General features: G+C 39.5%; 1 protein-coding gene across 1 annotated transcript in view; it reads left to right on the top strand.

Annotated features, from left to right (window-relative positions):
* The window catches only part of MAP7 (microtubule associated protein 7), a 97,676-nt gene extending 78,892 nt beyond the window's left edge, over window positions 1-18,784 (top strand). The window contains exons 9-18 of the mRNA XM_082303001.1: window positions 1,373-1,482; window positions 1,851-2,131; window positions 5,699-5,882; window positions 7,713-7,905; window positions 9,378-9,479; window positions 9,761-9,811; window positions 9,909-9,966; window positions 12,417-12,555; window positions 17,710-17,936; window positions 18,606-18,784. Coding sequence (XP_082159127.1) covers window positions 1,373-1,482; window positions 1,851-2,131; window positions 5,699-5,882; window positions 7,713-7,905; window positions 9,378-9,479; window positions 9,761-9,811; window positions 9,909-9,966; window positions 12,417-12,555; window positions 17,710-17,936; window positions 18,606-18,616 — 1,356 coding nt within the window. The 3' untranslated portion in view covers window positions 18,617-18,784. The remainder of the gene's footprint in view (window positions 1-1,372; window positions 1,483-1,850; window positions 2,132-5,698; window positions 5,883-7,712; window positions 7,906-9,377; window positions 9,480-9,760; window positions 9,812-9,908; window positions 9,967-12,416; window positions 12,556-17,709; window positions 17,937-18,605) is intronic.
* Window positions 18,785-23,344: the final 4,560 nt, after the last annotated feature.

The following is a 23,344-nucleotide window of genomic DNA, read 5'->3' as shown; positions in this document are numbered from 1 at the left end:
TCTTCCTCTTGAGTCTTTCTCATTACAAGTGGTTTGGGGTTTGGCTTTTTTTTTTTTCTTCTGAATTAAAAGAAGAAAGGTTGTTACTCTTTGGTGGAGGAGGTGATGTAAAAATGTCGTTAATATAAAATGAGTGAGTTAAGAGCTGTTTCCAATAGCTTGTATAATGTGGAGAATCTTTTATTCTTCTGTGAACTTCTGTATGAATTCAGCTTTTTACTTTATTGATAGAAAGAAAAATTTTCTGATGCTCTGCTTTCAGTACTAATAAAGCAGATCCAATAGAGAGTTACTGCTAGCAAGCCAAAACTCTTGTTCATTGTAATGCATTTATTCTGGCTGTGTTTATTTTGATAACTCAGCACATCATGTGCTCATGAAGTTGTTTTCAGCCTTTCTTTTCCAGTTGTTAACCTGGCTTTTAGTTCAGGGGACGAGCATTGCACAGCTTTCAGCTGATGAGGCTCTCACACTTCATGATACACCTGCTGCAGGGGTTGTGTTTAAGCCCCAGCCAAGGTGGTGAGCAGCAGCCTCTGCATTATGCTGGCTGAGTGGCAGCTCAGTGCACTTTCCATTATTCACATTCTTCAGGCTCCTAGAGTCTCAGCTCATTATTACAAAACCATGAAGTTTTTAGTCTATACTTAAATAGGGGAAGTATATAGATGCCTAAATTCTGATATGTTCCCTTAAAGCAGTAGTTCTGTTATAGCTTTGGTTTGTATTGTTAGAAATGTTTCTCAATTTAGGATTTTATTTTTTAATAGTAAAGAATGAAAAAGGATATCACTTTCATGTATAAGAACCAATGGCAAAAATTATGTGCTGTAAAATCATCCAAGAAAAGAAAGAATAGGATAACTGGTGTACCATATTTGAGAGCTTTGATGACATCTCTGGTGTTCCCTTGTAAGCATGAACCCAAAATGTTATGCTATACAGGAAGACAGTGACCAAGTATGAGCTGAGTCATACTTGAGGGGGAGTTTGTTTTGTTTTTTCTTTGAATGAAATACTGTGTTTATGGGAAGTAGTGGAAGGTATTCTGTGGCAATCAGCAAAGATCAAACTATAAAAGGTAATTTTTTGCCTGTGTAAAAATAAGCCTCTGCAAATTAGCCCATTGCATCTTAGGACAGTAGAGAATGATTAAGAAGGATTCTTGTTGCCAAATGTATATCTACTGACAAAGATGGTGTCAGGTTACAGGAGCTATATTAAAAAACCTGTTAAACAAGCTGTAGAAACCACTGACTCAGCATTGCTTTTTCTCAGCCCCCCAACTCCTCATTCTTAACTGAGCTTGCTTTGCTTTCTTTAGCTGTGTGAACTCTGGCTTGACTTTGTCTTTTTGTTTGCTGAGCTATAGACTGACAAAAGAGAAAAGGACCATTTGTCATCCAGCTTCTCAGCCAACTTTAAAGGAGGTCATTTTACTTCCAGCCTCAAAGCTAGATCATCAGCTCCCTCTCCAGTTTGGTAAGTCAAGTACACGCTTAGCTGGACATGAGCTCTGATTGTTCTATTAATTAAATGTGAAACAGGGCAAACTTATTTGATGATGTAGATGTTTTCTCTCTGCAAAAAAAAATGAAAGACAGTCCTGCTTTTAAAAATATCTTGCTACTACTCTGGGGAAGGGGAAAGGGCAGGAAAATGCTTTCCTGGCTGGGCTCAGTAGTCACACATCTGGAGAGCTGCAGAGAGGCATTTTGCATGAAAGCAAATTAGTTGTGCCAGCAGTCCTGCTTGATAGAGAAGCAGAGAAGTGGTTTTATTTTTAGCTGCTGTGGTTGTAGAAGTGACATATAGGTGGAAACCAGCATTGTCACTCTTTGATTACACAGGCATGCGTCAAAGTCTTTGCCTTTTTTGCCTGGCACACCCAAGCAGATAACTTCCCCACCTGGTTCCTCCAAAGTTTCCTCTGCTCAGACACGTCCTCCCTCTCCTGGCAACATCCGGCCAGTCAAAAAAGAGATCAAACCAGAGGGTGAGAAGAAAAGAGCAGAAAAGGAGGCTGAAAAGGCCAATGAGGTGAGGACAGAAGAGAGTAAAGGACCTTCAGCAGGTGCTGGAGAACCTGCAAGTCAGGAACAGCTCACTGTCCAAGCAGAGCCAACTCAAGGTAAGGAGACGTACTACTTTAAGACAAGGAATGGGTCAGAGCCTCCTATATTTTTCCTTCCCTTTCTCTGAGATGATGTAGCTTTCAGTAGTTTTCTGTCAAAGGTTAATCTGAATTCTTCACAACACTGCTGCAGATGTGTGTCCATTATGAGGAAATTGTAGACAGGTTGAAGCCCTCCTACTTCAAAGTCAAAACAACACGCCTAGCTGCCTCACACAGTGGGGCTTCACAAGACTCTTCCCTGCCCTTTTGGACTGGAATTTTGCCCCCCCTTATCATAACATAGCTTCTTTACAAACTGTTGAAGTAGAACAATAAAGGTCTGAAGACTTAATGGTACCAGAAGACACCACATAAGGTAGTGTGAGCAGTGAGGACATCCAACTCTGCTAGACACAGTGCACTTGTGCTGATAACACTGCTAGCTTATGTATAATATTACAAGAGGACCACATCATAGGAGAGATTAGCAGAATAAAGTGGAATGCAAAAAGCAAGGAGAAGAGTAAAAAGGAATAGGGAGAATTTTTAAGGGAAAATGAGTTACTAAAAATAATTACCAACCAAACAAAAAACCCACAACAAACCCTACCAACCCTGAAAAGCAGCAATGCAGAAAAGGATGCATACAAAAAATAAAATAATGATCATAAAGTGTAGAAAGGGCAAAAGGTAAATCTGAAATGAAAAAATGTATGTTTGTTCTAGCAGACATTTTAGTTCATTCTAAATATGGCATAAACTGTCTCTTGCAGATGACATAGAAAGGCCAATGTGACCACTGAGATCCACAAGCTGGGTTAGTTAGGATTCTGAACTTAAAATTCGTAGACTGCCCTGTAGTTATCTTTCAGATAACAGTTTTAAGTATTAGTAATCTTGCATTTAACTGCAGCAGGTGTAGTTTGGGCTTGTTCTGTGAAAAAACCTCATGTGAATTGATTTATTCTGTTTTATTAAGCTCTGTTACAGCAGTTCCTGTCTGATACCCAGGTCCTACCACACAAGGTGGAACCCCACAAAAAGCTAGATATTTATAATACTGAATGGATGTATCTGTTGGTCATAGGCATGTAGAGGAGATTTAATTGCCATCTTTTGCCTGCTTCCCTTTGAGGAGAAAGCTTCCTTTTAAAACTGTTTCAGGGATACCACTGAGATAACTTTGCAAGTGTTTACAAGTTGTAGTTCCCCAGTACAAGGCACAGGCCAGAGAAAACCGTCATGCTTGCTTGACTGTTTAGTTCAGGAGGAAGAGAAACTCCACTTCTTTGCAACATCAGTCAATATTTGAGTTCGTGATGAGGTCTCTTAGTATTGAAACAGGTTTTGTGGGATAAAGGTATTCAAAAGTTTGTATTCACAATAAAGAATACAAACAAGAATATAAAGTGGAGACAAATGCAAGAGAAGGATACTATAGTCAAAGTGGTGAGCAGCCCTTCAAATTTAATGTCTTTTCCCAAAGCCAGAGGGTGTGGTGGTTGGGACCAAAGACGGAGAGCTCAGACAGAGCATTTTACATGTGAGGTTATAGGATGGCTTTGAACTACCAATGGAGGCCCCACATGCCAAAACTTACTCACTGGTTGAATTCAAGAATCTAGAGAGGTGCAAGTATGGCATTTGGGGCTAGAGGAATGCTGCTGATTCTCCTGGGACTGTGTTGCAGGTGAATACAACTCATTCCCTACAGGTAACAGCACTGGCCTTTCACTGGTCTGGCTCAGCTGCCTTCTAGCTCTGTGTTCAGAGGAGCCAGGAGGTCAGCAGGTAGCAATTGCTGATGAAGCTGTTCCAGCTTTTGCAGGCAAATCTTACACAACTTCACTAATACCAATGAAGCTTTAAAGGTCTTTTGGGTGTTATCTTTTCAGCAGGGCAGGTGTGCATTAAGCTACTTGTTATGCTGTCAACTTGAGCACCTGAGGCAAGAAGCGAGCCCTAAGCAGCACAGAGCTGTGCTCCCTTCAAAGCAACAGCCTTGCCTTGGCCCATGTTAGTAAATTAAAAAGGGCTGAGGTGCAGGAGCTCTGTCATTTATACTGTTTACAATTACAAAGGCTCTCTGGTATGTTTCTGATCCAGGCTGTAATTGCAGCCTCTCATTTTCTTACCTTCTGTCCCCAAAGCTACTAAGAGCATGGCTCTAAAGGGCTCCCAAGATTTAGAGTGATCAAATTGCCTACCTTTTTATATTTCAACATCCCAGAATTTTCTGAGTTCCCAGCTACATCTTGGAGGTTAGCCCAGGCCTGGGCTGTTCCCTGGGGTTGGGCTGAATACCTGCTTTGGTAATGTGAGAGAATAGTTCTCCATTGCACTAGTGCTAAACTGTGCCAGCTCACCTCAAGGTTAGAGAACAGGCCCTGGCACTCTTTAAATTACTGGTGTAGAAATATAATTTGAATTCACAGGGAAAGCCCTGAAGCAGTTACAGAAAGACCTCTGTAGTTTTTAGCTGATAGAAGAGGAGAGCAGAAAGGTCAGCAGATGGGAATTAAGCACAGAAAGCAACTGAATTTGTTTGTTTACATGATGAGGTATAAAAGGGGGGGAATCAGGGAGGAAACCCCTCTTTGGAAGTTGTTAGTGAGGTGAGGAAAATTGTCACAACCCAGTGGGTGGTTGGAAATGCAGATCTAAAATAATCTCCTTGCTGTTCCTTATGACTTATTTTACATATATATTCCTAGGGTCAGAATCTGATTTCATTGACAGTTCAAAGTCTTCCCTCTCCTTGTTGTCAGCTTTCCCAGATGGGATTACTCTGGGAATGCTTCCCTAAGTTAGCTTGTATGTTGGTAATGGTCCCTTGGTATCTAGAGAAAAAGTGATGTACCTGTGCTAGAGAATGCCAGGCAAACTTAGAGAAATATGAACTAGTCTTTACTTGAAAAAAACCTGTAACATTTTCTCTGTCACATGGACAAAGCTGGCCCTGAATAAAGAATTGATACGAAGGCACTATTGAAATTTGAACATAAGCCACAGTTCACCAATAGTGGCAAAATTAAAAAATCTGTGTCCCATGAGTTGCCTCAGGTTGGAGCAGCTGCAAAACTGATGAAAGCTGGAGTCCTACCCTTGGTGCAGATCACTTCACACAGTTGTTTGAGATCACCAAGTCACCAAAAGTGACTATCCCCAAACAGTCTGGCTCTGATCTTCAGACGTAGATGATCAGACAGAAGAAAATATAATTTCACAATGTTTCATTTCTGCTTTTCGAACAGAACTGGGCAAGCTTAAGAAATGTGATGGTAGGGACTAGCTGAGTCAGCATAACTCCTGTTAAGCTCCTGTCAGCATTTGTTCTGACAGAAAACTTGACTTACCCTTTCAGCTGCAGCTGTTTTCACATACCCTGTAAAACCAAACTTCCCTGGAGGTATGTGAACCTCTAGCATCTAGAAACCCCTTCCTCCTCTGAATCATTTAAAAAAACACATAAGCTTGAAAATACTTTGCAGTGCATTTAAAAGTATTTTCTGTTCCTTTCCAGAGAGTGACATCTCGGCTACTGTGTCTGTACAAACTAATTTTCTTTCCCATCTGTTTCAGCAGCCAGCCCATCCCTACCTCCTGCTCCACCAGCTCCTTCTCCAGCCCCAGCAGCCCCCAAGCCCTCTGCAGGTACAACTGACCCAGAAGAAGCAACAAGGCTGCTTACTGAAAAGAGGCGTCTTGCCCGTGAGCAGCGGGAACGGGAGGAGCAGGAAAGGAGGGAGAGAGAAGAGCTTGAAAGGTAATATATATCTTCTTTGCAGTAGAGAAGATATGTTTTTAGCAGCTTCCTGTGTGTATTTTGCTGTTATATATGAAGCACAGCACTGAACTGCGGGAGGCACAAGTTATTCCCCAAAACCGTATTTTCCTGTTGGGTTTTTCAGTTGGTGCAATATATACCTAAGCAGATCTGTAAGGTTAATTAAAACTTATTCTAAGTAGTGCTTTAAAACAGGACAGGAGGAGAGAGCAGATCCTTGCAGTTGTGATTCATTGTTTTCTCAGAGATTAACAAAGCTATATTTGTTTGTTCCAGCTAGAGAACTCTGCATGGCTGTTTTTAACTTTGTGATTGGCACAAAGTTTCTTACTTTGAATTGTAAGATCTCTATCGTGGGTGGTGCTTTAGGCGTCCAACTGTTGTGACTTAAACCTCTTTGTTTTCTCGTTTAAAACAAAGAACCCCCCCACCCTCCCAACAGTTTTGGAGGGTAATTGATGTTGCATCTCGCTTCCTATTAGCAAATGAGTAGCCCTTCTGGATACTTATGACTGTGGCTATAGCACAAGTTGAGTGCTTTTTAGAGGGCTACCATATCTCTGGAATTTGTTGGACTTCTTTAACCACTTTGCTGATAGGAACAAGGCAGAACCAGTTAGAATATCCTGGCTTTCCAAAAGGCTCACAATACCAACACTCTCAAAAAGAGTTTTAAAGAAAAAAAGCTGCTGTGGTATAAGAGTAATATGGTGAATATATACTAGGACTGAAAGACCAAAAATAAAAAGTAAAAAATCAGCTTTCACAGTGAAAGGAGTTTCCAGTGTCTGTGCAATGCCGTCATAAAAGAAATTGAAAGGAGTTGAGGCCAGTGAGATGATGTTGGTCTTCAGTGAGATGTCAGTTGTGAACAGGCTGAGACATACCTTATGTTGCTGAGATACAAAATGGAAGCTGGATTGCTGTACTGATAAGCATAAAGGAATGTGTATAGGAAATAATCCTAACTTGACTCCTGTGTTGGTGGTCTCTGGCCAAATTATTTCTGAGGGAAGAGATCTTGTCTGGGGTTGAATATATGAAAGTATCAGGTGAGTCACAGTTGACAAAGTAAATGAACTGTTACAAGTTAAAAGAAAACAAGAACAAAATGAAAATGTCATTCTGAACTAATCAAGATAAATCTACATTTTGAATGTTGAGTTTTATATTTTTTCGAGATAGTAAAATCAGTAAAACTAGAAAATTAAGTGCAGACAGACATCAAGGAAGATCACAAGTACCATACAGTTCCCATATGAATATCAACTGAACAGGTGAGGATTCTTCAGCTGGGAAGATAGCCTAAAAATTCCTAAATAATTTGGGAAACATCAAAGGTTAAGAGGAAAAGCTACTCACTCCATAATACAAGGATGAGGGGCCATTAGTAAGGTTAGGAAGTAACCTTCAAAAACCAGCAGAATTAGATACTTTTTCTTAATCTTTGCCATGAGGTGAGATGGGTGCCAAAAATGCATACTATTTCAAAATATGATTATATGAAATAGCAAAAAGGATTGTTTTGCAAAATAAATTAATCAAAGATACTATTTCTGATTCAGAAAGTATGTGAGTCATAGATCAGGCAGATGTATGCTGGGGGAGTGTTGGTGTTGCATTGCAAAGTTTTTTGTATTCCATCAGGCTTCATGTTTGGTCCCTATGGGAAGCAGAACAACTTAGGAATAAGACAGCAGTACATCCTTTATCCAGTTGGGATAGCAGTGCTGGGTCAGGAATCTGGTGGTTTGGCTTTTTCCCCTACTTTTATTACCTGTTTCTCTTATGCTTATTTAATGATTGCAGGCAAAAGAAAGAAGAGTTGTCACAGAGGATAGCTGAAGAAAGAGCTCGCCGGGAAGAGGAGGAAGCTCGCAGACAAGAAGCAGAGAAACAAAGGAAGGATGCAGAGGAGCGGGAAAAGGAAGAACGGCTGCGCCGCCAGGCAGAAGAGAGGGAGCAGAAGGAGAAAGAAGAGATGGAGCGCATTCAGAAACAAGTATGCTTCCCTCTTGGAATTTCTGGCCCAATCTAGTTGACAGTGAAGTGGGTGAAGCAGCACCTCTTACACAGCACCTAAATTAGAGCAATATCTAAAATTTAAATTCTATCTGAAAGGTGTTGGGACAGAGTTCATTCCATAGAGTAGTTCAAAGAGTAGAGGTATTTCTACTTGACAAAAACATGGGATAAGGAGTTGAGCTTTGGTTTGGTTTTTTCCCTCTCCCTTTACAATGTATTTAGAACAAATCCTTTCTTACTCCTCATAAATTGTGATGAAAAAAATCAATACAGTTGTATTGGGGAGTTTCGATAAATGCTGTTATACCAGAGAATTCTTTGTCCCAACAGATATAGAAAGTCCAGATGCAAAGATAACTATTCACTGTGTTAGAGATACAGTACTGCTAAGTTCTAATCCTGTGCCAAATACTGCTTTTGGGACTGGTGGGAAGGGGGAGATTTAATCAAACCAAGGAGAACCTTTATGTGGCACAGTCTTCCTGAAATCAGAGTAGCTAGTCAAAAGACATAAGAGTAAATAAATGAAAATTAAGTTTTTCAAGTACTTTCATTTTTGATGGACGTAATGACTGACTTCAGGAGAGGCTGTGGTAAGCATTCTGGATAGAATTCTTCTCTTCTCACATGTCCTCTTACTTCTTACATGTGCTTTATTCTTCCACAATCCAACACTTCAATTTGCCTTGTAGACACGAGGTTTTCTTCTGGTGTGTAAATGTATGATTCTGATAATAAAAGGATTGATGATAAAGGATTGTGTTAGTGAATATGGCTGAGAAGCTCCATTCGCCTTTTTCAGAAGATGTGTGCTACTTTCTTTGAAATGTTAAACTGAGGCACTCAGAAATAGCACACGGTCAAGACTTTTTTGGATGTTACAGATGCGACAAATGATCGGTTGTAGTAGTTCCATCATACAACAGTGTCACTGTCAGGGAGCAAGGCCCCTCTACAGTATATTCCAGACAAATTTTGCATTTAATTAAAAAAGCAGGAATGGAAAGTTTGTGCAAACAGGCCTGTGGCTGTTTGCCCTTGATCTCATTAAACAGTTACTCTGTTGGCCAAACAAAGCATTCTACTGCATTTGTTTTACTCTCGAGAACATCCACCACGCAAAGCATGGATCTCTCTAATATTTTTCTGGATGCTGTTTTAATGCTGAAGGCTAGAAAATTTATTCCTTATTTGTTATCTGGTGTGCTCTGGAACAGGCACAGAACCAAACATGATGTCCACTGTTAAGTTCCACTCTCCTAATGCTATGCAAAACATGGAGATTGATCAAGAAATGTGTAATTCCACCTGACAAGATTTTTGGTGACTTGTAAACCTCAAAAGTGTCTTTTCAGGGTGTTGTAGATATGCATAATTAAGCATAGAGTATAAAACTGTCCTCAAATAGTAAATTATTCCCCACTTCTTTTTCTTTTACCACCAACGTAGAAAGAAGAGGAAGCTCGCCTGCGGGAAGAGGCAGAGCGGATTCGATTAGAACGTGAAAAGCATTTCCAAAGAGAAGAGCAAGAGCGCTTGGAAAGGAAGAAGGTAACTCAGTCCATGAAGAGAAACTGTGATTGGTTTTGCCTTAGAAGTCTGTTTCCACCTCGGCAGTAGGAAGTAAATTATATAAATGTGCTCTCATAAAAGCTGCAGTCCTCATTGGCCTGATGTGACAATGAAGGGAATATTGCCAACAGTAATGAATAATTCATCTTTTTTGCAATAAACAGATACAGCTGATAAATGACAAGCAGTTGTGGTTTGGGAGAAAGATATTCAAATTAATGCCAGCAAATATTATTTTACCCCTTTACATTTCATTGTAGAGGCTTGAGGAGATCATGAAGAGAACTAGGCGGGTAGAAGCTGTAGATAAGGTCAGTGCTGCTATTCAACACGTGTAAATATTGAACACATTTCAGTTTTTTTTCCCTAGTGCCATTTTTAATTTGCAAAACTGTGCTTCCTTTGTAGAAACCCAATGACCAGCAAAATGGACATATAGCAAAGGCAAATATCACTGGAGAAGCAGGTATTGTGTTTAACTGTGCCCTGAGCACAACAGGTGAATAAGTGCCTACTGAGCACAGGGAGTTGAGAAACAGTTCTGAAACTTGGCACGCTAATTGCAGTAAACTATGAGAGGAGTATAAATGAAATCTTAGCAGACATAAATTATTCAGCCTTTCTGTATAGGTAGTTAGCCATTACTAAATGAGTCCAATGTTTTACCAACTTTGTCACATTGGTGTTTAGCAAAAGGAATTTTCTTAACAAGTTTAATTATTTATAAAGTGAAAGGAAATTATTTTGTGCTTTGGATCACAAAAGAAACCAATTCTACAGTTTCTTTCTTATATTATTTCAGATGTGGTTGCAGATTTACTTCACTTGCTTAAAAGATTATTTCTTCTTAGTCATCAAAACAAAGTGTTCATTGTTCTAAACATCACCCTGTGACTTCTTTCTTCCACACCTGCTGCCTTATTCACTTGGTCTTTATTTCTTTTTTTGACAAAATTGAGCTACTACAAAAGCTTAGTCTTCTTGTCACACCCACACTCTTATGCTTTCCTTCTACTCCATTCTGTCTATCTTTATTTCTTTTTAGGCAATCTTCTATATAAGACTTTAATACTTATAATAAAGGAAGAAAAAGAAAATATAGCTTATATTCAACAATCGCCAGGTGTGAATTAGCACTGTTTAAAGCTACTGAAGTCACGCTATCAAATGGCTTATCCTATTGTACCATAACAAATTAAATGACATTAAACTTTTTCTCCTTTGTATTTGGGTTGAGTAACAGGGAAGATAGCAGCACTGGCTGATGGATGATTTTTTTCTTGATGTTTAAAGTGAACACTATAATTAGCACTGTCAGGAAACCTTTTAATGCTGATTTCATTACATGTGTATGTTATTTGTTTACATAGTATCTTGGGTCAAAAAGTTTGCAAGCTACTAATACAGGATTCATCTGGGATGCCATCTTTGTCTGTGGGTATTGTTGAAGGTGTTATAAACCATTTAAATAATTCCTGAAACTATAAAGGGCTCCATAACCTTTGGCTAGTGTTTTCCCTCTAGAAATAGAAGAGAAGTAGTCTTCTATCAGTTTCCTAAGGCAGAGGAGACTTTGGATCTCCATTTCCCTAGGCCCAAGGGAAGGCTGGAGTCCTTGAGTGACTGAATAAAGAGAAAACTGTTCTCAGCCTCAGGGCTGCTCTACTGTTTGGCTTTTCATTATCTATATATGCCACTGAGTTAAAGGTATGGATTAATGGGCACATTCTGGCCACATGAGTTTTCATATTGTACTTTAACAGACCTCTGACTATCCACAAATAGATTGTTTTAAAATTTTTTTCTTAAGTCTTACTCTTTGCCAAAACCTGAGGAGACCTTTGTGGGAATGGCCAAATCATACAATGAAAAAATCCATCACCTTTTGGTCATTTGTTTGGCCTCTGCTTCAAAATAGGAGGTTCTTTCGAATTTCTAAAGCAGAACAACTTTTGCTTCTGCTTTTTCCCTTTAAATAATAAAGCAAATATATTTTCCTGTTATTCCATTTGTAGAAGCACAGAAACCTCTATTTCCAGTATCTTCCATATAAAAACTTGCCAAAGATCAGACTAAGACATTCGGTATAGAAGTCTTCAGCCCAAACATTTAGAATACAGCAAAACAGAGCAGCTGAAGGAGGGGCTTCTCAGATGAGGTTTTGGGTAATGGGTATAAATGTGTCCAAGCCTATGAATACTGAATAGTCCTTGCAATTACTGTAGCAGATGTTAGAATGGGTGGGGTGCAGTTGTTTCCTTTCACTGACCTGTGTATGAATTAGAGGGACTCTAGATGCAATGCAGAAGGCTGTAGTTGTACTTTAAAAGGAAACCAGGAGGCAGGCTAGAAACACATATCACGTGGTCTCAGCATGAGGGACACAGATAACCTAATTTTATGTAGCTCTCTGCAATGTTTTAGAGTAGTAATTTGGTACTTATTTAAAGAAGTATCCTTCCCAATGGGGATTTTATTTCTTGATTTCTTTTTGAGTTACTGGAATCAAGAAATACCAATGTATGGAATTAGTAATGTCCCAGTGTTGTTCTATTCCATTCTCTATTGCTGCTTGAAAAGTGCCAGCATAACATTCTATCAGATACCAGCCTCTTTTGCCCACTGCCTTATGTGTTGGAATTGTGCATATGACTGTAAAATGTTTATTTTTGTTCACAAAGCTATGGCTTTGAAATCTGTGACGTTTAGTTTGGACCTGAAAAAGGGTTTATGTGCCCAAAAACTCGACAAAGGAGATAGGGTTGGGTAGAGAGAGAGGGGAGGGCGTGGGAACCGTGTATTTTTTAAAACTGTAACTCGCCTTGGCTTTGCTGGCTTTTGTAGAAAATATTTTACCCTGACCTACAGGGTAGATGCTGCTGCTTGGTTTTATGAAAGCCTGTTTTCTCTGTCCAGTCGCAGCCGGTCCTGCCTCTCCCTTGGAGCCTGCAGCAGGGCCTCAGCTCCAGCACGCAGTGCCACCTCCGCACAATGGGACTCCGGCCGCCTGCACGCGCGTGGTGGCTCCAAACCAGCCCCCCATAAATGTGGACAGGTAAAACATTGCCAAGTGTCAGGGGAAGTGTTTGGAGGATGAGGGCTACTAGAGTAATAAATTATATTCAGATCCATGTGTTCATTAACTAAATAAGAGGCAGCTGTTCAATCTGCCTTGTTTCCTGGTTTTTATCTTGTCCTGTGTTCAGAAAAGAGCTTTATCATATTTCAAATAGCAGTAACTGATTTTTGCTAACTGATAGGGAAAAATCTAAAAAAAAAAATAGAGCATGTTCTTTGCAGTGTTTGGAACAAAGTGTGTTTGCCAGCAATTATTATATTTATTGAAACTTAATGGAAAGGGAAATTTTTTCTGTTCCTTTCCCTGAATTAAGCTTTGTAAAACCCACTCTGGGCTTGTACTGGTGATTTTCTTAATTGGAATAATGACTACTGTGCTTTCAGCCTAGTTGTTTTGATTTCTGAACTGCTTGAAGTATTAGCAAGTGTTGTTGTAGATACGTCTTTTGTGTGAGATACGGGACTAGTCGCTTTGGTTATGCTTTTTAAGAAAACAGCTTTGTTCCTCATAAGGAGTATTTGGGGAGGCAGATATTGTATGTTGGGAGCTCTCTGTAGCCATGAAACAAGTCACTCAGACTTTGAGAAATTGTTGAAACACTTGAAACCTCAGTATTGAACTGAGTGACATCTGTTACATAAGCATGAGCTGTCAGTTATTTTAATTTTAGTGATGCAGAAAGCCAAATAATCTCACAGTCCTTTCATGTTTTATGCAGGTAGTGCCAGAATATGCATGGAAAAACTTGAATGTGGGAAGCCATTGTGCAGTCTGTAATGGACACAGCTTCAGGGTGTGATTGGCACTAATTGAAGGAGGAATTTGCCCTTTCTCGATCCCTCCATATGCCTGGGGGATCTCAGCCTGCTGTCATGCTGACAAGGATGCTCCTGCTGAGGGAAGTTCTGTCAGTGACACTGAGCTACATTGGATGAGCTGCCTCATAATTGTCTTGGGCAGCTATTAAAATGTTAATCACTCCCAGCCTTACAAGCACCTTGATGTTTGAAATACAAAATGTGCCACGCTAATGAGTGCTGTCCTCTACCATTATAATCTGTGTGGAAGGAACCTCAGAATGCCCACAGTGAAGAACGAATAAATGAGATCAAAGAACACTGACAAAAGTAGGAAGAGCATGTAAGGTTGTAGAAGGGAGAACTGGCATGCCAGGTTGGAATGTGTCTGCTTCAGAGGTGCATCCACAGTGACCGAGGAGGTGAAGCCTGAAGCACTTGGTAGTGTCCCATAGATTTTGTCACATGGTAAAAGCCACAGGTGCCAACACCACTGCTACTGCATCTTGTGTGCTGTGGTTGTCTGGCAGCCAGATACACCTGACATGGTAGCACACACAGGGGCAGTGGGTGCAGGTTGTCTCCTGAGTGAGCACCTCACTCATAATCAGCCCTCAGCAAGATCTGGCTTTTGTCTGAAAAAGACTTAATCATTTTTTAAGGGCAAGAGTGCTGAGATTTCTGAGCAGAAGTTAAAAAGCTGTTACCTGGGGAACTTGTGTCATGTGCTTGTGTGGGTGAGAGGACAGTGTGATGCAGAATCCTACAGCTGCCTAATCCATAGCCCACTTGCAGATTTTTGCTTGTACTCCATTCTCTAATTCTTTGCCCATGATAGATCATGTCTGCTACTTCTTAGAAAAAGTTATTTCAGTACAGTGGTTTATGTTGACAGTACTTTCCTTATGGTACTTACTCTGTAATTCCTCTTTTCTGTGCTGTTTCCTACAAACACTTGCAATGCAGTGCAAAATGCCTCGGTGAGCACAGGTCACCTCGTGTCTCCATCCTGTGTGCATGGAGTTGGGTCTCTGGGCAGGTTAGATAACCAGTTTTTAGAAATATACAGTTGGTCTGGGTGATTGCCTTCATATCTTGTCCTGGAAAAGAAAACTCCTTATTGCTGGCTGGTTTCAGTGCTGTTGTCTCAGTGGATTAAAAATAAGCACCATTTATCATCCAAAAGTCTGGCATCCGTTTTGCTGTTAATGTCTATCTATGTCTCCTCTGCAAAAATCCTCTCGATAAATGAGGTGACTGACATTGTCCTTCAGATCAGAAATACCAGCTGTGAAGATATTTTGGCATTTTTCAAAGGCCTGCAAGTTTGTATTTTATTTTTTCCTATTCAGTGATGCTTTCCGCTGAATGGTGAGAAACAGATATACTGAATTCTGGCCTTCTTTCTTTATTTTTAGTCTCTTGTAATTCTAATTTCAGTCTGTGGCTACATAGAGTTTTGGCTAAAATTATCTACAACAGATATAATTTTCAGTAATTGTAAATTTTTTGGATGTTACAGTTCCTTTAAGTAAACTGGCTTCTTTTTTCTCAACATCTTCCAGTCTATCTTGTTAATATTGATGTGTCCTGGTCTGAAGCTGCAGAGATGCTTTTCAGCTGCCATGGAGATGTCCTTCAGATGCTTGCAAGATTGTTATGTTTGGAAATGCACTCTGAACAACTCAGGCAACTTTTTTTTTCCCCTCTATTACATAAGTGTCTTGCTACAAGCATACTTATGGAATATATTAGAATGCCAAAATTATCCAGTTCTTTCTGCAGAATTGTATGCCTGAAAAGGACATCTCTGGTGTTGCATTAGACACTTAGACAACATTAAGAATGTAATATAAGACAGAAAGAACAGCTGTAGCAGGTCAAAAGCCCTTTTTTATTTTTTTGTGTTCTTTGCTTTAATGGCCTGTAGCACAATGTAAAGGGGAAAAAAAGGTAATTACCAGGAGATCCTCTGGCCAATGAAGGGTTGCTAAGCATTGTGGTCCAAATGCAACCATAGGCTCAAGGAGTCCCTAAGCTGCTAATTACCAGAAGCTGGAGGGCATACCAATCTCCTAGGAATTTATCTAATCTTCTTTTGAGCTTGTGGCCTCTAAGATGTCCAGTGGAAATTAATTCCACTGTTCTATTTTCTCCTTTGTTTTGTCTAAATTTGCTCCTCTAGCAATTAGGTGGATCAAGAAGCATAGAATCTAAAAGATTTTATACCACAAAATTTAGAGTATTTATAGTCCTGATTTCCTTTTCTGTACCTTGTTTGTGATTGCAGAGACTCCTCTGTCTCAAAAGGCATCGTTCAAGTCTGAATGAATCCTGATCTAACTCTGTGTGTAATACTGGTAGTGCAATGACAAATACTAAATATGAAGAATTATTTTTTCATTGTCAGCTGATAAATTGGGTAGAAAAATTCTGTTTGCAGAAGCAATAAGCTTCTTCATTGCTCTAATACTTGTTGAACTACCGTGCTGTTTAATTTATCTGAATGAGCAGTTGCTCTCTTCGTACCTCTTGCTTACCCCATTCATCAAACTTGACATGTTATCCTAGCTCTAGTACGGTTATTGGCAGTAGATGGGGATAAAATAAGTAATAGGATACTTTATAGTGAATAATAACCTAATGACTGTACATTACAGAGCAGGTTTTAATAGACCTAAAGCATTTCACAGATTCTGCTCTTTGTCTTGCAGATGTGGATCTCTGGCACAAAAGGGTGATGTGGTTTAGGAGCTCTCCAGGCAGCCAGCAGGGTTTCTGTGTCTGCTCCCAAATTCAATGCAGTGAAACATATTTTTCACTTTGAAATTTGCCCAGCATATCCACAGTTGAAAAAAAAGGAGTGCCTTTCTGAGAAAGAACTGGTGATGGTTTGAAAAACCTGGGAAGGCTTGATATGAACAGCAGCATGTGATTCTCACAGGAAATCTGGGCTTTGGATAAAGCATTGCCACTTTCAAAAAAGCAATGATTGTTTTCTGTCTCTTGGGGAATACTGTAAAACAATTCTTTAATTGTTGGTGCAGAGTTGTAAACACAAAGAAGCCAACAAATGAAAATATACTGTATGCCAATTATAAGCAGGTTTCTTTTTAAGACTAGTAAATGTGCTGTCAGGAGAAAATTAGCCTGTGAAACCAAGCCACCTACTGAGAAATGGCCTAAGGAAATTGATAGCCAAGTTTCAATCTAGGAAAATTGCATCTGAGCCTTTGTGACTGAAACATTTCCAAACAACCTGAACACTTATGATGTGGTCCAAATAGGGAATAGGTACTCAAGGTTGTCAGGATCTAACTGTTCAGGACCTTAAGAAGCACCTGTGAAAGATCATAAGATTTTTGAGTATTTGTTGAGTACTAGCTCTTGCTTGAGGACCTTATGGTCCCATTACTGTCATCCTGTTCACTGGAGTAGCATCTTAATTTCTCCCCTCTGGCAGGATAGAACATGCCATCTGCAGAGTGAGAGGGATTTGGCAATTGCAGCACCTAATAAAGGGGTTGGGAGAGGAGGAGAAAGGCTGCAAGACATGAGCAAGTATCATCAGGGGAGAGTATGTGTAACAGCAGAGTGTCTGTGCTTGTGCTGCTCTTGACTGGGGGAGATGTACAAGAGCTCGCTCATAAGGCATCTCTGTCATGTGGGAGATGGGAAATGAAAGTGCAGATTGACAGGAGGAGGGAGGGAGGCGCTTTTGGCTTGGACATGATCAACAGGAGAAATGTGGAGCTGCGTAGTATCTTGGAAATAAACCCTCAGAGCTTGTATGGGAGGAGGGACTGAAAGGAGCACTGCATTGACAAGGGAGTTTTTTCTCTGGATAAGTGGTATATAGAAGAGGCTGCTCCAGAACTGGTGGCAGGAGGTGATCCAAGAAATAATAAAAATTACAGTGATCTTATCGAAGGGCAATCACATTGGTTTGCAATAAGAGGAAGGGTACAACAAAGACTATGAGATCTGAAAAAGATATTAGAGGCTGTAAATTGCATTATGTGCGTGGTTCCAGGTAGTGGTGGTGCTGCAGTCACTTCTCAGACTGCGGTGTCCACAGAGCACCCTGTAGTTCTGGCTCTCATGTAGCCAAAAGTAACTACTATCCCGTGGGTTTGAGTGAAGGAATACCAAGTACTTGGCTGTGAAAAGAGTACTTCCTACTCTTGTAGAAGCATAGTTTTGTTTTCTCTGGCTAAAAGAATGCTTGGGATTGATGCAGACTTCTCTTACATTTGTACTATAGCTTTGAGGATGACTAAATTTCTGTTCTAGATAAAGTATGTAAGGAAAAATTTCTATGTTTCTCTTTCAGCAATCTCAATCCAGAGAAAAACGCAAATGAAAATGGAATGTCTATGCAGAATGATAACTTTGAAGAGATCATGAACCTGCCTCTTGGTTCTAAACCATCCCGGCTGGATGCTATGAACAATGATGGAAACAATAGTCCCGAAATTCCTTTGAATCCTATTCTAGCCTTTGAAGATAAGGGGACTCTCTTGCCTCAGGTAGATAGTGTTCAAACACATCAAACAGCAGGTAGGTTTGCTGTGGTTCACTAACACTTGTAATGTGTTGTATTTGACAGAGGTCCCAGAGCTCTCAATTAATATAAGTTGATTCATTTAAGCATTTTTAAACTCCACATTATTTGGAGACACATGTCCTCTTTGTAAAGCTACGCATGCCAAACACATATAGATGCAGTGCAAAAGATGCTGAGGCCTTATCTTTTCCTGGAGGAGGGCTTCTCACATATATTTTACTTTCTGCCATTTGAGGTTGCTTGGAAAGGTTTGGCATGTACTTTCACACAGAAGTGATAGGTGACAGCTGTTGTTCTGGCCTTATGATCAGCCACTGGGTTCCAGTTTTGCAAGTGCAGTGCTTGACACGCACATGCAGAAGGGGAGCTACTACTTTTTACAAACTACTTTTTGAAATTCTGGATGTGCTTTCCTCATTAAGTTCTTGCAGGCATGGAGGGATGGTTTGCAGGACACTGGATTTTTCTGAATTATATCATAACTTTTCAAGAATGTTTGGTAAACAAATACTAATCTAGCAAATTAAATTGGATAGCACTTTATTTTTCTCTGGCCTAAAAATGCAATGAAAATCATCTTACAGTAAAATAATTGCATAAGCACATAACATCTTGAAGTAAGAATTGCCACTCTGATCTGTCATTTTTATCTTCTCTTTTAGAAGTGATCTGATTGTTTCTTCTGAAGAACCAAAGGTGATATGAGCATTTCTGCAGTCAGTGGAGTTTCTTCCATGCAATGAAGGAGTGTTTTATTTTTTCTCTCCAGTTTTTTAAAGATTTCTTGAGTATCTTTTTTGGAAGGACTTTAGTAAAACCAGCAGAAGAAATGAGAGGAATAGACTTGGATCACCATTCTAATAGCTTTCATCACTAGAAAAAATCATGCTTCACGTGCGTTACTTAATATGGCTATTTCCAACAAGCTTCTTTTATTAGTAAATGAATATTTCTGCATTCCTTAAGACACAAGACACTGGAATCTGAAAGTAATGGGCTGATTTGGGTGGTGGGACTGATTTTTTTTGTTTTTTTAAAAAGGTGGGTATTGGTTTAAAAGGCATAATTTTAAAATTGGCAAAGAATCTTTTACACTTTGTAGTTCTAATACTTGAAAAATAAATGCCTCATTGCTCTACAAGTAGAGTTAATGGGGTGTTTTATTTAAACCTGTTGGTTTAAATGTTATTGCAGAGAACTCTAATTATGGGGGCACACTATAGGCTTCTGTATCAGGTTCTTGTAAATGTAATTCCTACAGGGACATTCTGTAAATTGAGACGTCACTATGATCTTCTCACATTTTCTCTAAAAACACAAAACAAGACAGGTTTTAAAATGTGAAAATTTGAAAGCATTATTTTTTCATGGACAAGAGGAAAACCTATTGTTCTCCTAGATGATGTATTTATGAATTTTGCTCAGTACAGAAATTTAATTGAATAAATTAGACAAATGTGGTAAAAAGATACAGCAAACTTGATTTTTTTTTTTTAGTTACATCCATGTTCACAATACTATAAAAGATGTGTATGCATATGTGCACACGTGTGCACACACATACAAGGAAATACCTTGTTCTGAGTCCTGTAAATTGCTGCTGTTCCCAATGATGGAAGACTTTTCCTTTGCCTTATCAGACTATTGAAGACTGTGTGAAACCTAGGATATTTGAGTTTCGGATGATGATGCAGGTTTTGGGACTTTTGGGATTTGCTCGTTTCAGAGCAAATGGAAAATGGTCATTGTTTGTGCTTTTTATGTAGTGTGTGGTTTTTATAAAGCAGTGCGGTTTGAGTGGTAAGAGGAATGATGCAGGTTGCTTTCTCTTTAGTTTGATGCTGATTTCTACTGTCATTCATTGCTCCATCCCACACTTTTGGTTGCTGTTGTGCAGAACTGTAAAATCTTGCACATTTTTGTGCTTTGCTAAACAATGCTGTTGGAGGCAAAGCTTGCTCTGGGTATCTGAGTTTGAAGCATCACTGAAGGCTTGAGGCACTGCTGTCTGAATCAGTGAGAAGATCCTTGGGTAGGGGAAATGGAGGTTCATGGGCTCTCAGCTCCTGCTAACAGAGAATCTACCATTAAGATTCCTGCACTTGCCTTTAGCGAGCACTGAGCGAGGCCTCTAGGAAGCTGTGCAGAAAGTCTGTGCTAGCAGAAGAAATCCTCTGAGACAAAAGCTGAAGAATTTTTGAAGAAATTTCTGCTGCTGCCATGTGTTCATCTTATAGAGGAGATGCGATAAAAGCAATGGAAATAAAATGAAAGAGACTTCATCTGCCAGAATATTTATGGAAGGGAAAAAACAGCCATTCAGTCAGTGCTTTCACTAGTAACTTGTGACACAGTAAAATGAATTGGGTTCCTTTCTTGCTTTCTTTAGTTTTCCGTGTACATAGCCACAATATTTTGAAGTGTCAAAAATATGTAGTTTTTCTTTAAAACTATATATAGCATGTAAGTACCAAATAAAACTTGTTTGAAATATTTATTTCTACTTATATTTTCATTTTCTTGCATAGTTGAAGCAAGAGTCAGTCTCTGATGGAAGACTATTCTGTCTACTGCTGGTCTGCTTAAAATTTTGCTTCAGGTATTCTCTAATTTCTTTACTGGAAAATCAGTACAGAGTCACTTGCAATTAGAAACAGAGCAAAGAAACAGTAACATTTAGCGTCAGTTTGAAGTCTTAGGATTCATTTAGGATCAAGTGTAAATTGTCTTGATTTTGAGCTATTTAGGATTGGTTATAAATTATGCTGGTCTGTTTTCTGGGAGATTTCAGCACACTTCCTTCACTGTTTGCAGCAAAAATGGGCCTGCTTTATTTCTCATATGTACTTTGTTTTTTGCTTTGTATTTTTTAACAAGGCTGGATTAAGACCATTTTATCATTACGGTCAATCTAGGTTTGCTTCAAATGAGAGAGAGAATTTCCTGTTTCAGGGGCCTGACATACAAAATAAAACCAAGGGAATTGAGAGTGGAAGTAGGTGTATGAATTTTTAAGAAAAGGATTTAATATTGAATTTTTAAATCTTTTGGTTAAGCATCTTTTAATGCAGGGAAAATAGTTTCCCTTTTGTTGAGTGTTGTTCTTGACAATAAAATACGGTCTGGGAGGAAGGCCAGCTCCTCTGCCTGCTATTGCAACTGGTTGTGTTGTTTTTACTATGAGGGGCAAGGGGAACTACTCCATGAGGTAGAAGTGTAGCAGGTGCAGACAGCTGTTCTGAGGATTCAGAGCAGTGACCTTCCCCCAGGGCTGTGTGCTCTGGGAAGGCTCAGCTCCATGCTCACGCCTCCACAGCAGAGCATCTATGCTCACAGGGATGAGGCTCGGTAAGTTATTTCAGTACATCACAACTGCTGCATTGCTCACCATTAGCTCTGCTTGCTTCATGCCTTTTATCTCCTCATTCCTGATGAAGAATGCTTTGTTATTTTCTTTCTTGCTAAGACCTTGAAATAATGTTTGCGATTAAATACCTAAGAATACAGATACAGGACACATTCTAATATCATTACATAATATTGCACTGTTTCTTTTTGGAAACTGATCTAAAAACACCCACAGAGGTGGCTTGAAATTTGAGATTTTTTTTGTTCCTAGGTTTGTCCTTCAGTCAGTCCTCTGCTTTAGTAAGTCCACCTGCACAAAGCTGAGCACATGGTTCGTCACATGAAATTTCAAAACAAAGTTCCTGTCATGCATGAATATTGAAAATGCCATATTGCTTTATCGCTGTATCCAAAGTTTCTGTCTACCCTGTACTTTAATAGGCCTTTTTACTGCACTGAGTGTGGTTTTGGTTGCTTTTACATGGTTTTTGTTTGTTTGTTTGTTTGGGAGGGTGGGGTGGTGTTTTGTTTTTTCTCAAACAGTACCATTGTAAAGAACTTGCAGATATTAAAATAAATCATTATCAAAAATGCCTCCTCCAAGTACCAAAATTAAGCTCACAGACTTGAGCCACAATAAAATGGAACACTGAGCTCTTAACTGACAGAATAACTTTTTTAAACTATTTTTTAAATCTCACTTTTATTCCATGTTTGTGACCAGTATCAGCTCTAAAGCTCTACATGCACATAAGAGTTATATGACGGTCAGAAGCACCTCAAAAGACAGTATGCTGCTTTTGACTGGGGTAGAGTTAATTTTCTTCACAGTAGCTTGAAGGGGGCTGTGTTTTGGGTTTGTGCTGAACACAGGGTTGGTAACATGGGGATGTTTTACTGCTCAGCAGCGCTTGCACAAAGTCTGCCTCTCACACCACCCCACCAGCCTGGGGTTGGCACAAGCGGCTGGGAGAGGATACAGCTGGGACAGGTGACCCCAGCTGACCAAAGAGACATTCCATACCTTACATTGTCATGCTCAGCATATAAAGCTGGGGGAAGGAGGAGGAAAGGGGGGATGTTTGAAGTTACAGTGTGTGTCTTCCCAAGTAACCATTACACATGATGGAACCCAGCTTTCCTGGAGACGGCTGAACATCTGCCTGCCCATGGGAAGTATATATGTAAGAAAATGAGTTTAATTTAAACACATGACTACCTTTATTGTTCTTTAACTCCTTTTAAAATGAAGTATCAATATCAAAATATAACAAAAAATTCCCAATTTTGCCAAATATTTTCACTCTTCCCCTGTTGCAAGTAGCTTTGGAAATAATTTAACATTTGCAGAACACAGAGTTCTGTACTTAAACACAAATAATTCATGCTTCCTTCTGTGTTTTGCACTTGCTCTGTGCAACATTTCCTTGCCTTAATGTGCCTTTGCTCTTCTGCTGGAGAGTAGTGCCTATAGTGTGGAAAAGGATCAGCTGTAAGGCTTCACCCATTCTTGTTTCTTACAAATTTCTTGCACTTTCTGAATTGTCCTTCAGCAGTTACTTTCTGTAGTAACCTGTTTGTAGTTTTCTACCTTTATAGTATGGGTTGATTAAATTCTTTTCTAAAGTCCCTGGAGTGTGCTCTGAAATACAGGACATGGAACAGAAAAAGAATGAAGATGAATACAGTAACCTGCATATCTGAGAGATGCCTCTTCAGTGGAATCAGCCAGTTGCATGAATAAAACCTCATTAATACAGTGCTAGTTTTTCTGAAGGGGGGGGGGGTGAGGAAACCAAAAACAAACCATGGAAGGTTAACCAAGCAGAGCAGCTGCTTTTCAGTGTAGCCATGTCCTCAAGCACACTTAAGCAGCCAGCCAAATGGTCCAAGGAATTGTGTTTTGACCTGCTCCAATTCTTGTTATCAGGACATCTCTCTTGTATGATGCAACTGCAAGTAGCAGGAAAATTACAGGAACCAATAAAAACTTTCCTCTGAAAGTTCAGGCCCTTGGATATGGCAAATTTTCATAAGCCATTTGGCTCAAATA

The sequence above is a fragment of the Coloeus monedula genome (assembly GCF_965178545.1).
Source record: "Coloeus monedula genome assembly, chromosome: 2".
NCBI classification, from domain to species: domain Eukaryota; kingdom Metazoa; phylum Chordata; class Aves; order Passeriformes; family Corvidae; genus Coloeus; species Coloeus monedula.
This window is presented reverse-complemented; position numbering and strand designations above follow the sequence as displayed.